The 13,345-nt window shown below is 35.9% G+C and overlaps 1 protein-coding gene across 1 annotated transcript; it reads left to right on the forward strand.

The window, feature by feature from the left end:
* Positions 1 to 4,585: 4,585 nt before the first annotated feature.
* On the forward strand, positions 4,586 to 7,086 carry LOC129749037 (uncharacterized). Its single transcript, XM_055743864.1, has 3 exons — positions 4,586 to 4,696; positions 4,759 to 4,956; positions 5,020 to 7,086. The coding sequence occupies exons 1-3, from the start codon at positions 4,609 to 4,611 to the stop codon at positions 6,276 to 6,278; spliced, it is 1,545 nt and encodes a 514-aa protein (XP_055599839.1). The 5' UTR covers positions 4,586 to 4,608; the 3' UTR covers positions 6,279 to 7,086.
* Positions 7,087 to 13,345: the final 6,259 nt, after the last annotated feature.

A 13,345-nucleotide genomic window follows, 5' to 3' on the forward strand; every position in this document is an offset into this window, starting at 1 on the left:
CTCCGATGGTTTACCGATGAGGTTCATAAAAATTGTTCTGCCTTTCATCATACACCCTTTAACGTTTATGTTCAGCAAGTTTATTGCCAACTCGCAGTTTCCAAGTTGTTGGTCGCATGCAAAAATTTTGCCGATTAAGAAGAACACTCGACTAAACTCTTTAACCAACTTGAGACCGAGAAGTATTCTCTGTGCTCTTTCGAATGTTTTTGAAAGGATCTTAAAACATCAAATGGCTTCCTACAAAGATGAAAATCATCTGTTATCTGAATTTCAAGCAGGTTTTCGACGAGTTCATAGCTGTAAAACTGCTGTTTTACGATGCTACGATGACTTGGGAGTTGCCTTGGATCGAAAGGGAATTGGCATTTTGCTTCTACAGGATTTCTCTTAAGCTTTTGATACGATTTCTCATCAACTATTGTGTTACAAGCTCGCAACTAAATTCGAATTTACAGAGGCAGCTGTAAAACTAATAAAATCGTATCTGAAAGACTGTCTTTAGCAATGGAGCTTATTCAAAAAGTGTTTTAATGTTGGGTTCAGTTCCAGGACCACTACCCAGGTAACCACCAAGCATTTAAAACAGTACGTAAGTAGCACTATATACGCATATACGGCAGATGGATAAAAGCTACTAAGCATCAGATAAGCATTTTTGTAGCCCTGAATGCTACTCAAATGCAGGTTTTGGCAAAATATACGGCTACTTTAGTGCTGAACCCTACAAATGTTCCCAATTCGGCATTTAAAAAGCATTTGAAATGCTGATTTAATGCTTCGCCGTTTCTTTAAAACAAAAAAAAACTTGTGATCACCACTCACAGATATTTTTATCTCGTGTTCTTCTTTACCGACCCACTTCTCTCTTTCTTTGCTGCATATCACCCTCTCTTTGTTCACTCAACCTTTCACCATTGTATACCACCCTTGTGTGGTGAAAACTCTTGAAGTTGATGTTCCTCGTCCTGGAACGGGATTCGAACCTGGATCCTAACGACATCAATATCAATGGACGATTCCTTTATCCGCTCAGCTATAAGAGAAGACCTGATGGAACATGATATTTTTGTTCCATATAAACAACACGTCACCTGCATTTGAGTAGCATTCAGGGCTACATGAAAGCTTATTAAATGTTTAGTAGCTTTAATCTACCTGCCGTATATGCGTATATAGTGCTACTTACGTGCTGTTTTAAATGCTTGGTGGTTACCTGGGTTGTGTCCATCTTTGAACAGTGTGAGCATTTTTTTAGTGACACTAAGATGGAGTAAATGCAAACAATGACACTTACAATGACGTATTCTACCATATCAAAAGGCAATCTTAAAAGGGGTGTGTCCACATACACCTTTTTCATTTTTCCATTCTCGCGAGTCTTATAGGTCTGATAATGTCCATCGTAAATTTTACTACGGAATCCAGCATCTGTTCGCTTAGATGCACTCTTTATTGGATAAGTGTTTACATTTAAATCCTTATGACGTTCTCCAACGGTGGTGCATTTTAAACATCCATGAAAAGCATTGAAGTTCACGGTCCCTGAAAAATTATGGACGGTTACTTTCACATAAAACAGAAAATAATTATAGTATATTACCTTTTATAAACGCTCTAGCTGGAGAATCACAGATGAAAGCTCTTATTTTGACACTTAGTTTGAAGCCATTGCACAGTGGTCCAGAAATGAAATTTAGCGGGAAACAATTATTTGCGCTCTCTTTAAGAGCAAACTGTTTAAGATTAACATCATAATAAAAACATTTGGGTAAAATAAAGACACATATTATTATTCGCCCAACAGCCGGTTTACAAAACCCACTACAGTTTACGGTACCTACAAACCAGAAATAAGCATCTTCAATAAATCAGCATTATATCTGCATTTCCACTGCTTCTTGCAGTCTGTTAGCATTTAATATACGTAGCATCCAAGCATCCAAAATGCGATTTAAAATATTTTTTTCATTGCATTATTCAAGCATTGAAATCGCTATTTTATGGCTATTGTGCATTCAAAAAGCTTTTTACTGACTAAAAGCTTTTAAATAAAATATCACATGCTAATTTAAAACAACTATGCATTTCAAATGCTTATATACTACAACAAGCAGCGGAAATGCAGATTTAATGCTGATTTACTGCTTATACTAATGCTTTTTTTTTTGCTTTTGCTTTTGCTTTTGCTCAGCTTGGTGGTTACCTGGGTACTGTTCTGCTACTTCATCAACGATCTACCTACTGTTATTAAACATTGCTCGATACAGCTATATGCCGATGATGTTCAACTTTATGCCACGGGAGTTGATACTAGTATTGAACATTTAATAGGATTGGTCAATGAAGACGTCGACCGGATGGCTGAATGGTGCAGGCGGTAGGGACTAACTGTTAACCACAACAAAAGTAAAGTGCTCTGTGTAAGAAACCGGCGACAGAATGCCCCTGGAGCACACACACACAGTTGCAATGTCTTAGACAGCGAAATCTATTAATTCCAGCAAATAGTACTTCATTGTACGGCAGCTCGATCTTTGTAAGAGGTGTAGCAAATTATAATATGCTGCCAGTTGAAGTTTAACGTTTAAGCTCATTAGCAATTTTCAAAAGAGAATGTTTAGAATATTGGAACAGCCGATAATGTCAAATGTGAAGTGAAGTTAAAATTTATAATGTGAAATCGATTGTAGTAAATTAAAAGGTTAGGCCGTACGCTACCGGAAATAAACAAATAAAAATCAAATGTCAAATATTTTGGATGTTTCATGAGTTTGTCAATCATTTAAAGCTTTGAAAAGATAAGCGAAAGCGGAAGGAACAATTTTTTTTTCTTCTAATTGTTGGGCTTTTTCATATAATACTCATATCACTTTCGGTGATATGAAGTATTTCAAAGATTTTTATATATATTTTCTCTATTTTCTCTATTTCTATATATTTTATATATATTCAACTCAAAAACAACGCACATGACTTATAAAAAAATGTGTAAAAATTCAAATGTGTGCAATCGTTTCCTGTTTGGACATCTTGACCGAGAACTGTTATATAATTTTATCACGGTTTTAAATCAAGCACTGCGTGCATTTATAAAACATGCCAAAACATCTTGAACCCAACTTTTTAGTTTATGTTTTATAGGAGTTTTAAAGAGCACTCAGATTTCTTTCTAAACAACTTAAACAGTATATTTAGTGAGAGTTTTATTAGCGATTTCAAAACTACCTAAAACAAATGATTGAATCAAGAATCTAAGCATTTTTAATGATCATAATAGAACAGTTTTAAAACTAGATGCATATAAAATGCCATAATAAAACCATAATAAAACTTTTAAATGCTAGATGGCTTGTTCTTTGTTACTTGGGGAAGTACTTCAGATGTGTGAGATCTCTGACATCAGAACTGTGCTCTAAGATCAGTAAATCAAGGTTATAATTATCTTGCAGACGAGATCGAACCTCATCAGCCCAAATAAAAAAAAAATAAGTGGTTCCAAGTGACTCCCTTGTGGTACACTACTGTTAGCCGATAATGTACTGGAATTACTTTCTCCATTTTACCCACATTTCGTTTCGATCTTGATCGAAAGAATCTATTGAAGGGGTTCCGGTTATCCCATTCTTACCCAATGCGTACCGGAAGAGCGTTCATGTTGATCCCATCAAATGCTTTGGAGTTCGTAGTTTAGACTTATTGTATCGACTTGTAAATCTGGTCTGGTGGTAAGCCTGGCCAACTTAAATTCCTTTGAATTTGAATTTAGAACTTGTTTCAGAATTTTGATTCAGAAGCAATTTTTCTTTACACAAACCTTACCTCAACCCAAAATCTTGTATCTTGCTTGATTCTATGTTATGATTCTGCATGTTGATTTTTGAGCCGAAAATTATCATTTCTGTTTATAAAGCAGAAACTCGAGTGTGATTTTTAAATTTGTTATACCGGAATCTTTGTACAGTGAATTTACCATATGAATTTAGATCATTAATCTGGATCATTGGCTTTTTACCCGGTTTTAATTTAGAATCAATTCAATAATGCAATACGGATCACTTTAAATGATAAATTCCATTGTTAACTGTTTTTGTTTAAGTAATCTTAAATCTTCGACGTTCTGTCTTCTAGTAGATTGTTATAACACTATTTTCAATGATTAGTCAAATGTGAGTATCTGTGATTTATTTATTTCCTTTTTTATACATATTATGCGATATTGTCGAAAGTGATCAACTGAATGGGGTTTTTTCCTACCGCAGACTCATTTAAGGGAACCAGATAAGAACATAAGTTTTTCCTGTTTTCTGCATCCTCTACATCATCCCACTCTACTTTTCAGCAGGGCACCATATAGGATAAGCAGTTTAGTGGACATCTCAACCCCTTTAAATATTGTCTTGTCATAACCATTTCGTCATTTGCTTCTTATAACGAATAGTTTCGAGTTGCTTCCCGATTCGAAAGAATGTTTTACTTACACCCTTTTGATACGAATGACTAGAAACAACAAAGGTCACAATTATGCTACTGATAAAATGTTGCTTCTCGCCTATACGACCAGTACATTCCAAACCGTCAGCAAGTGTAATAGTCAGCCAAAGTTTTATGTTCAGTATGTTTCCGCATCTTAGCTTATCAAAATGTTTGCTTCTGTGCCTTGGTCTTTATGCTTATTTCCTTACCATCGTTCAGTGTATGTTGATGGGATTTTTTTTAGTTGTTAGAAAAATTATTAAAATGACTTCATTTTTGCAGCTGCTCAATACAGCCCAGTGCTTAGAAACTCTCGAAGTAATATCTGCCCGACGCCGTTCTTTACCAATGGCATAATCCGGATGCGATTTCGTGGAAAATTTCTGCTGTTTGTGTGCGACAAAGGATACACCTTGGTAGGTGAAAAATATATGTCCTGCAAAAATGGACGATGGGCAACGGCTCCACCGATTTGTATCAGTAAGTACTTCTGAATTAAGAATGGTCACAAATCCATTCAATCCTTTTTGTAACAATCCTCAGAACCGGGATGCAGTGAACTTCCTACACAGGACAAACGAATCATTCTTTACGAGAATGGCAACGCTACGGCAACGGTTTTCTGTCAAAGTGGATATGAGGTTGCCGGGTCTCTGTTCAGCTATTGTAACGGTACCCACTGGGATCGATCGATTGGAGTTTGCCGACAAACAAAGATGGCCGTCGAAACCGGATGTGACTTTGAGGTGACGGGTCTCTGCGGTTGGACAAACGAAGCATCACATGGATTCGGATGGAAGAGAAGTGCCGGTGTCAATACAAGGAAGGATCTGAAAACGGGACCGAAAGCTGATCATACTACTGGTGTTCCTTTGGACGGGCATTTCATGATAATCGACTCCAGTGAGCAATATACGAATGCCACTGCTCGCATCTTCTCGCCGATCTACCCGGCCAATTACAGCATTAAGGCTTGCTTCCAGTTCTTCTATCACCTGTATGGAGATACCGTTGGAAAACTTGTCATCTACGTCAAACCAATCACAATGCAAATGGATCGAATGTTCAAAGAAGGCCGCCATTTCTCGATCGGCGAAAACCAAGGCAACAGCTGGCATCCGGGTTACTTTGATTTGAAACCACAGTCCGAAGATTTCCAGGTCGTAATCGAAGCGTCCCTGGGAATGCGATTCAAAAGTGACGTAGCAATCGATGACGTTAGCTTGCTACAGGGAGACCAATGTCAAAGTAACAGCAACGTTACGGACGCTTACTCCACCGAGAGCTACGAAGAATCCTACCCCGTTTACAGGATCGACTCCTGCGAAAATCGATGCAGGCTAAACACCACTTTGATAATCGAAACTCAGGATATCATTCATTGTGATTGTTTAGAATCGTGTGTCGAAAGTAAGACCTGCTGTCCAGATTTCATGGAAATTTGCGTCTTCAATGTGCAAGCCAAGGAAGATGACACGGCGGCGTTATTCGATAACGATTCAGACCCAACTTCAGACTCAAACCAATTGAGTCATTCCACCGTTTATTTACTATCGATAGGAAGCATCCTGATGGTTATGGGTTTGGCTTTTATCATTGTGCATAGTCGTAAAAACTCATCGGTTGTTTTCTACATCTGGATAAAGAACAAAATAACTTCTGGTGGTGATCGGAATGGCCATCAGATGGAAGACATGCGCTTTCTTGCGGTCAACGAAGAACTCGAGGATAGAGTAACGGAAGAGTGCCAAACGGAAAACGTCGTCAAGAAACAAATCGCTTGCATTGCTTATCAACAGTAGGCGATAAGTACTGCGAGGAAACAGGGACTGTTTAAATTGCATAACAACGAGCGGAAGTTATTGTTAGACTTACTACAAGTAAATAAATTAAGGGCTGAAAAAAGGACTGAATTTTCCAAAAAACTCAACCGATTTTCATAACATTCGTTTTTAAATTGTTCAAATGTCAAGGTGTCTTTAAAAATAGGTGTTTTGCCACAAGAATAACTGATTTTCCTGAAGTCATATCGGAAAACTTTTTATTGATTTGAATTTCAGATAGTTTAGAGTTCATGTTGAAATAATTAAAGTGCTTGATATTACAGACCACAGCTGATAATTCGATAGTTAGTAAGATTTACAAATATGTTACAACTATAATTCAATGAGAATCATGGAATTTTGATTAAAAAATACCTTTTCAATAAAACAGAATACAATAAAGAAATTCGGAAAACAAAAAGAAGGCACAGGCCGTTTACGTGTGAAAAAGTAGAACGGGTTCCGGTAGCTTCAAGACTACACAAAGCATTTTCTAAAAATCACTCCTGAACCAATTACTAAAAGAAGAATCTAGTGACGAAAAATCATTTCCCAGATTAAGTAGTCGTTAGTTCAAACGTAAATGATATCTATACAGGGTGGCCACAACTTTTTCATTTTGAAATCTCCGGTCAAAAATTCAAAGTTTTTCCATTGTCCATTTTTGTCCGCATATAGCAAAATTTTCAACTTATTTAATTGATTTGGTTATTTCGTAACAATCAAATCATTGAACACTTAAATTAATTCGACTCTATTTTAAGGTTTTCATCACATTTTATAAAAAATACACCACAAAAACATCTGACAAGAAATCTTTTTAAACCATATTAACAAAAAAATTAAAAATGGTTTGTTAAACAGGACTTTTCAATAAATCATTCGTCATGTGACATTCCATCTTTTTTTGATAAGTTACAGATACCAAATGTACAGCCTACAAAATACATGTCTCTGAGAATTTAAAATTGTTCTGAAGACGTTCAATCATGTTACTCCCTCGTTATTCAGTAAAATTGTTGTTTTTTTTTACATTCAGTTTAAAAATGCATCTTCAAGTGTAATATGAGTTTTCGCTCAAAATTTATCTTACTGATTCACAGAGGATTGTTTATAACTACCCATGTTTTTCAAAACACGGGGTAATTTTGAATACAGGTATTGTTTGATTACACAAGGCAACCAAATCTACATGTTTCCAAGATGCCAAAAACTTAAGAGCTGATTTAGACTATTTTGGGTGCGTTGATTCCAAATATGCAGTTAGTAATATTTCTATCAACTCTTGTTTTCGAGACAACTTTGAAAAACAGGTAAAAATTCGCTTAAGCAATTTCTACTCTTTTGGGACAAAACAATAGATAATTACAAATATTTTGAAAATAAAGGTTTTAACTCAATGATCAACTTTCCCGAAGACCTTTAGTAATTTTGACTTAAGAGAACAAAGTTATAGAAGTTTTTCTATTGCTTATTTTTCTCAATTCTGCAAAAAAGGATTATTTTGACGAATTTTTTGAAAAGAATTTAAATTAAATTGAATCTTTGATATTTGTGAGGAATAAGTAAAGTCGTTAATTAATTTAAAAATTTCCACACACACACATTTGTCAGTTTCTAAAATCTGTGAATATGAGTTTCGAGGACAGGATTCCTTGATCCTTTATGAACACAAAAATTCCCTGTGACTAATTAAGGGTAAATTTTGAAAATCACGAATCATATCTAGAAGCAGTGATTGAATTGCTCTAGAAATATTGCCAACACCTGAAATGTTTACGTAACAAGAATCTTCACAGTTTTCATTATTACCCCATTATCACCAGGGAAATTAATTATGAACGGATATATTATGACTAAAAAAGCCAATACTTAAAGAGATGTTCTTAAGAATTCAGTGCAGATTTCTTATATTGAAAAAGCCAATAATTTAAAAAATATTCCGAATTGTTATCAAATAGGTATAATTTTTATTTATGCAATTTAATGCTAAAAAGTTAACTTTTAGACACTTTAAACAGTATCGAAATGCGTGTTTTGCCTGCAAAAGTACAGTCTACAAACTTCAGATCAGAAAATTTTAGTCATTTGGAATAGTCGTTAACATGTGTTTATTTGTAAGATGCAATTTTTGTAGATCAATTAATGAATTTTCAAAGGAATTTTCCGAATTTGCATTAAATTGTGTATGCCACTCGTTAGAAAAACTCGAGTTTTTCAGCACTCTAAGAAATTATTCAACTCGTCAAACCCCGTTGGATAAACTTACGACTCGTGCTAAAAAAAATATTCTCTTTGCAACTTGTTGCAATAAATAATTAATTAGAAACCATTCACCAAACATTTTTTGCATCTTGAAATCTGACTTCTAAGGTTTAAAAAAATATGGGCCACAAGTTACATAGTCTTGATTTAGCAGTAATAGTAATAGTAATAGCAGGAATAGAAGATCTAAAAATACAGCTTCTTAGAAAATAAGTTGTATAAGTTTCATATTAGTTATTTTTTCAGTTCGGTAAAATATAAGCATTTTAAAGAAATTTTAAATGAATGAATAGCCAAAACTTATGATTTGCCAAATTTCGGCGTCTTCAACATAGTTGTTCAAAAGATTAAAATAAGTAAGATCGAAATACTAGAAGCGTTTTCCGGTGATGAGAATCATTAATTTTTGATGAATCAAAAATTTTAGTTTTTTTTATATATATATGTATCTCTGGAATCTTGGTTTGATTCGAGTATATTAAACTCATTTTAAATAAATGTTTGTTTAACATACAGATTAGCTAGCGATAAGTTTTCATAAACAAAGTTTGATAAAAAAAAAATAGAAAAATTGATTTATTTATTTTCAAACGACATTTCACCAAAGCAGGATATGGTAACCATCAAAAATACTGTCCTTCGAAGTAGTTATTCGATAAACTTAGATTTTAAAAATAGTTTATTCTTTCCTCATACTCGATTCCGACTGCTAAATTCGACTTTAAATTTTAATTCTGACTGCGAATTTGTGTAATATTGTAGTCCATAAATGTCAATAATAAATTTAAATTTTCTTGCTAATCAATTATCATTTCAATTATAATTTTTTAAAGCATACTAGATACAGAATTTTGGATTATGATTTCTAGTTTAGTTTATTTATATTTATGTTATTTCGAATCCAGAATTCTAATGGTATATCCAGATTATATGTCAGAATTTTGAATCACAATCTGAGTTATAACTTCTTAATTTGAATTAATCTTGAGTTTCCACCTGAGTTTTGAATCTACATTCAGAGTTTAAATGTGAAATAGCATGCAAAGTTTAAATTTGTTATTCAAATTTCGAATATGAAAACTGATTTTTAAATAAGAATTTTCAATTAGAGTTTTAATTCTTTTGACGATTTTATTATTTTGAAGTGCGTTTCATTAATTTGAATATGACTAATAATTTTTAAAAATTTTTCAAGAAACGCTCATTGAGGAACGAAATCATGAAAAAACATTCATTTCAACTTACCTTACGTTCATCAAAGAAGAATAAATAAAAACCATGAAAAGCATTTGAACAATGGTTTACTTCTAATAAAGAAAAGAAAATTCTTTAGAATTTTCCCGGTTTTGATTTCAAATTCCCGATTATTTCCCAGTTTTCCCGGTGCAATTTTCAATTCCCGTTTTTTCCCGGTTTTCCCGGTTTTCCCGGTTCGCTGACCACCCTGTAATTAACTGACCGTAGCACTGGTCTGTTAAAAAAAAACTTTGTATAATAAATTTCCTGTTTGGTTTAACTATGATTCCGAGGTAGTAGGTACTACCTATATTTTCCTTCCACCTAGTATGTGATTGCTCTTTTTTTGCCTGGCTACATTTCATTCGTACGTCTGCATTTAAGTAAGGAAGTTATAAAGAAAAATCATTTCAAATGTAATTTTAAGAAACGCAAATGCTTGAAATCCTTATGTGGATAGGCAAAATGCCAACTTAAATCCGATCTTTTATAAGCCCTCACTGTAGCACCCTGGTCAGAGAATTAGCTGATCATTGTTAAATCAAATCTCCTCAAATAATTTATGGATTCTTCCCAACTTATATATAACTATCTCTCGATCGCTTTGCAACTTTTCTGTACTCTGCAACTTTTCTGTACATGTAATAATTGAATCTAATTTTAAGAATTTAAACTCAAGTAACATTTTGTCATTCTTCACCCCATATGAGCTTTAATGCTTAAAAACCCCTAGGTGGATAGGCTTTATGCCATATTTTGTCAAGAATACCCATGTGGATAGGCTACATGCCATGATCAATACATTCAATTTATTTTCTTGCCCTTTTTTATAGGTCGTCAGATTTCTCCGGTATATGATTAATTTGTTGTTCGACCGGGAATAATTTTAAGGTTATGTTTTGGCTTTTCGGTATTATCAGGTCAATTATAACACTTTTTATAAGTGCTTCATAAGTGCACATATAAAAAGTGTTATAATTGACCTGATAAGACCGAAAAGCCAAAACATAACCCAATTGGCACAATTTTCCCGTTTGTTTGGATTAGGTGCCGCTTTTAAGCCTAACCCTTTCGGATACCTGGATACGGGGAGATATGAAGGAAGAAAGCGAGCTCTCTAAAACATTTTCACATAACAATCTTCACGAACTAATCAAACAAATTAATGAAACCAAATTTGCGTGGGATAGTTTTAGGGTACGGGAATTTTTTGCAATGAATATTTGGCACCCCTTCTTTCTTCCAGTGGAGTGTCAGGAAGAGGTGAGTTCCCTTACAATAGTTTGCATAACTGGAAAAATCATGGAACAAATGGTACCAAATTTTCAACATTGGAAAATATTTGGATGTTTTCATTATCATCTCAGACCCCCCTCTCTTTCTAATAAGTAAATAGTAAAAGGAAAGGGGAGCTTCCATACAATTTTGAATATAACTACACCCAAAATTCAGTTTCTATGCCAATCGCGTGTAATCAATTACATAGCATCATTGGCATGAGAAAATAACGCGACCGGTGCTGACTCGAATTTTTGTGTGATGCGTAGAACTAATCTCTCGTCCTCCATCTGTTGAGGTAGTACACTGCTTAAGATGTCGGATTGGCAAGAAGATATAAAAAATAGTGATATGTGTTCGACTCCTCACTTCCCTACGACAATGTAGTTTATTTAATTTTCTTGTTTCTGGGATGAATTATCCAATAGGAAGAAAATCCCATAAAATGTTTTTCTCGTTTCGCTTGAATGTAGTTGCCATTAATCAATTTGGTTGTGAGCTCGAGTGCTTGTGCCAGTCGTACTTTTGCAAACATATCATCTTTGGCACAGTGCACATTTCAGCGCATTTTCGGCACAGAGATTTGCTAAATAGGCATTGGATTTTATCAACCTTTTCTATGGGTGTAAGGAACAAATCGGGCATATGGAAACAAATTTGACATGGTATTAGTGGACGATAAATGTGTCCATAAATCTTCTGCACCCATCCCTCATTCCAGTGGGTAGATAGGAAGAGGGAGGGAACTCCTTTAAAATTTTTACAAATTTTTTAAACTATTTGAGAAAATGGAACAAAATTTGGCATCGGTATTTTAATACGAGTAATAAATATTTCTATGATTATTCGAAACCCCTCCCTTCTTTGTGTGGGAAGAGATGGAAGGAGTAATGGGACTTACATACATTTTTTATAACGCATAACGTGAGCCACTCGAGTCGGGTAGGATGACATCACCGTCGGGATTCATCTGAGTCGCAAGCGTCTAAGACCCGTACGTGTGCTGTCACAGGCGAGAGTCTAGGATAAGCTGCTCTCGATTCGGCACACGGCGGGCAAAAAGCCTAGGGTTGCCAGCCAAAAAGGGAGGAGGAAGACCGGACCACGGTCGGAGTAGAATGCTCTTTCGGCGGGGGGCATTTGAGTAGTGTGCGTCCGATCCTAGCAGTAAAGGTACTAAGGGTACGTCGCGATCGTTGTGTTGGATACCTCCACCGCCGCGGAGTATCTGAGTTAAACGCGAGGATAAGACAATACCTTCTTCGCAGTCGAACTCGCAGGGGGAAGAGTATTTACGCCGCGAAATACTTTCGGGTAGGGTGACTTCACGTCGCCGGCGGGTGAGTCACCTGAGTCGGTGTAGGATGAACTCTTCGCCGGGAATCATCCGAGTAGTCTTTCGTAAAGCCCCGGACCAGTGCTGTGACAGGCGCGTGTCCAGGATAAGCTGCTCTCGATTCAGCACACGGACGGGCAAAAAGGAAAGGGCCTCGAGCCAAGCCAGGCGGAGCCAATATCTCGAGTCGTTAGAAGAGAGGTCATTGGTCTCTTGCAGTGGTCTCGAACAGAGGCGGAGCGCATGATATTCGTGGGAAACATATAAGTCTCGAGTTGCGAGTTATGGCCGGACCTCGAGTCGTTAGAGGAGAGGTCCTTAGTATTGAATCGTAACAAGAGGCAGGGTATATATGCTGGAGTTTGACTTGAACTAGAGTTGCCGGACTTGGTCTCCCATCTCGGGTATGGCCTTCGTTGCAGGTCCGGGTGGGAATTATGGCCAGAGGCCCCAGGTGGACTTTATGGCTTATGGGTACTTAGTATCATGAGTCGTCCAATTGCACCCATGGACCCAGAGTAGCATACTGGGGGGACTCGGTCGCTCGCCGTGCCTTGGAATGTAATGCGTAAAAAGGATTTACCACCTGGGTGATCAACTAATAAAAAAAATAACGTGTAAACAGATTAAAAATAAGGAGATAAGTGCTCAAACGCGCTTGTCAAAGTGTTCGACTTTTCAACTTTTGAATTCGAGCATTTTCAGTCGAAAAAATGTTGAAAAAAAAATCTGAGACTAAGATCAGAAGAATCGATTGATAAACCTCACTCAAAATCGATGATTTTGGCACTTATCTCCCTCTGATTCTGAGGGCATCAATTGTATACAACCTTCTCGATATTTTGTTCGAACCCCAATGAGCTCAAAGGGAGTGAAATGCAACACCCTTGCTGAACCAGATAAAATGTGGGTGGGTACATTTTGTAGCCAT

The sequence above is a fragment of the Uranotaenia lowii genome, chromosome 2, assembly GCF_029784155.1.
Source record: "Uranotaenia lowii strain MFRU-FL chromosome 2, ASM2978415v1, whole genome shotgun sequence".
Classification (NCBI taxonomy): Eukaryota; Metazoa; Arthropoda; class Insecta; order Diptera; family Culicidae; genus Uranotaenia; species Uranotaenia lowii.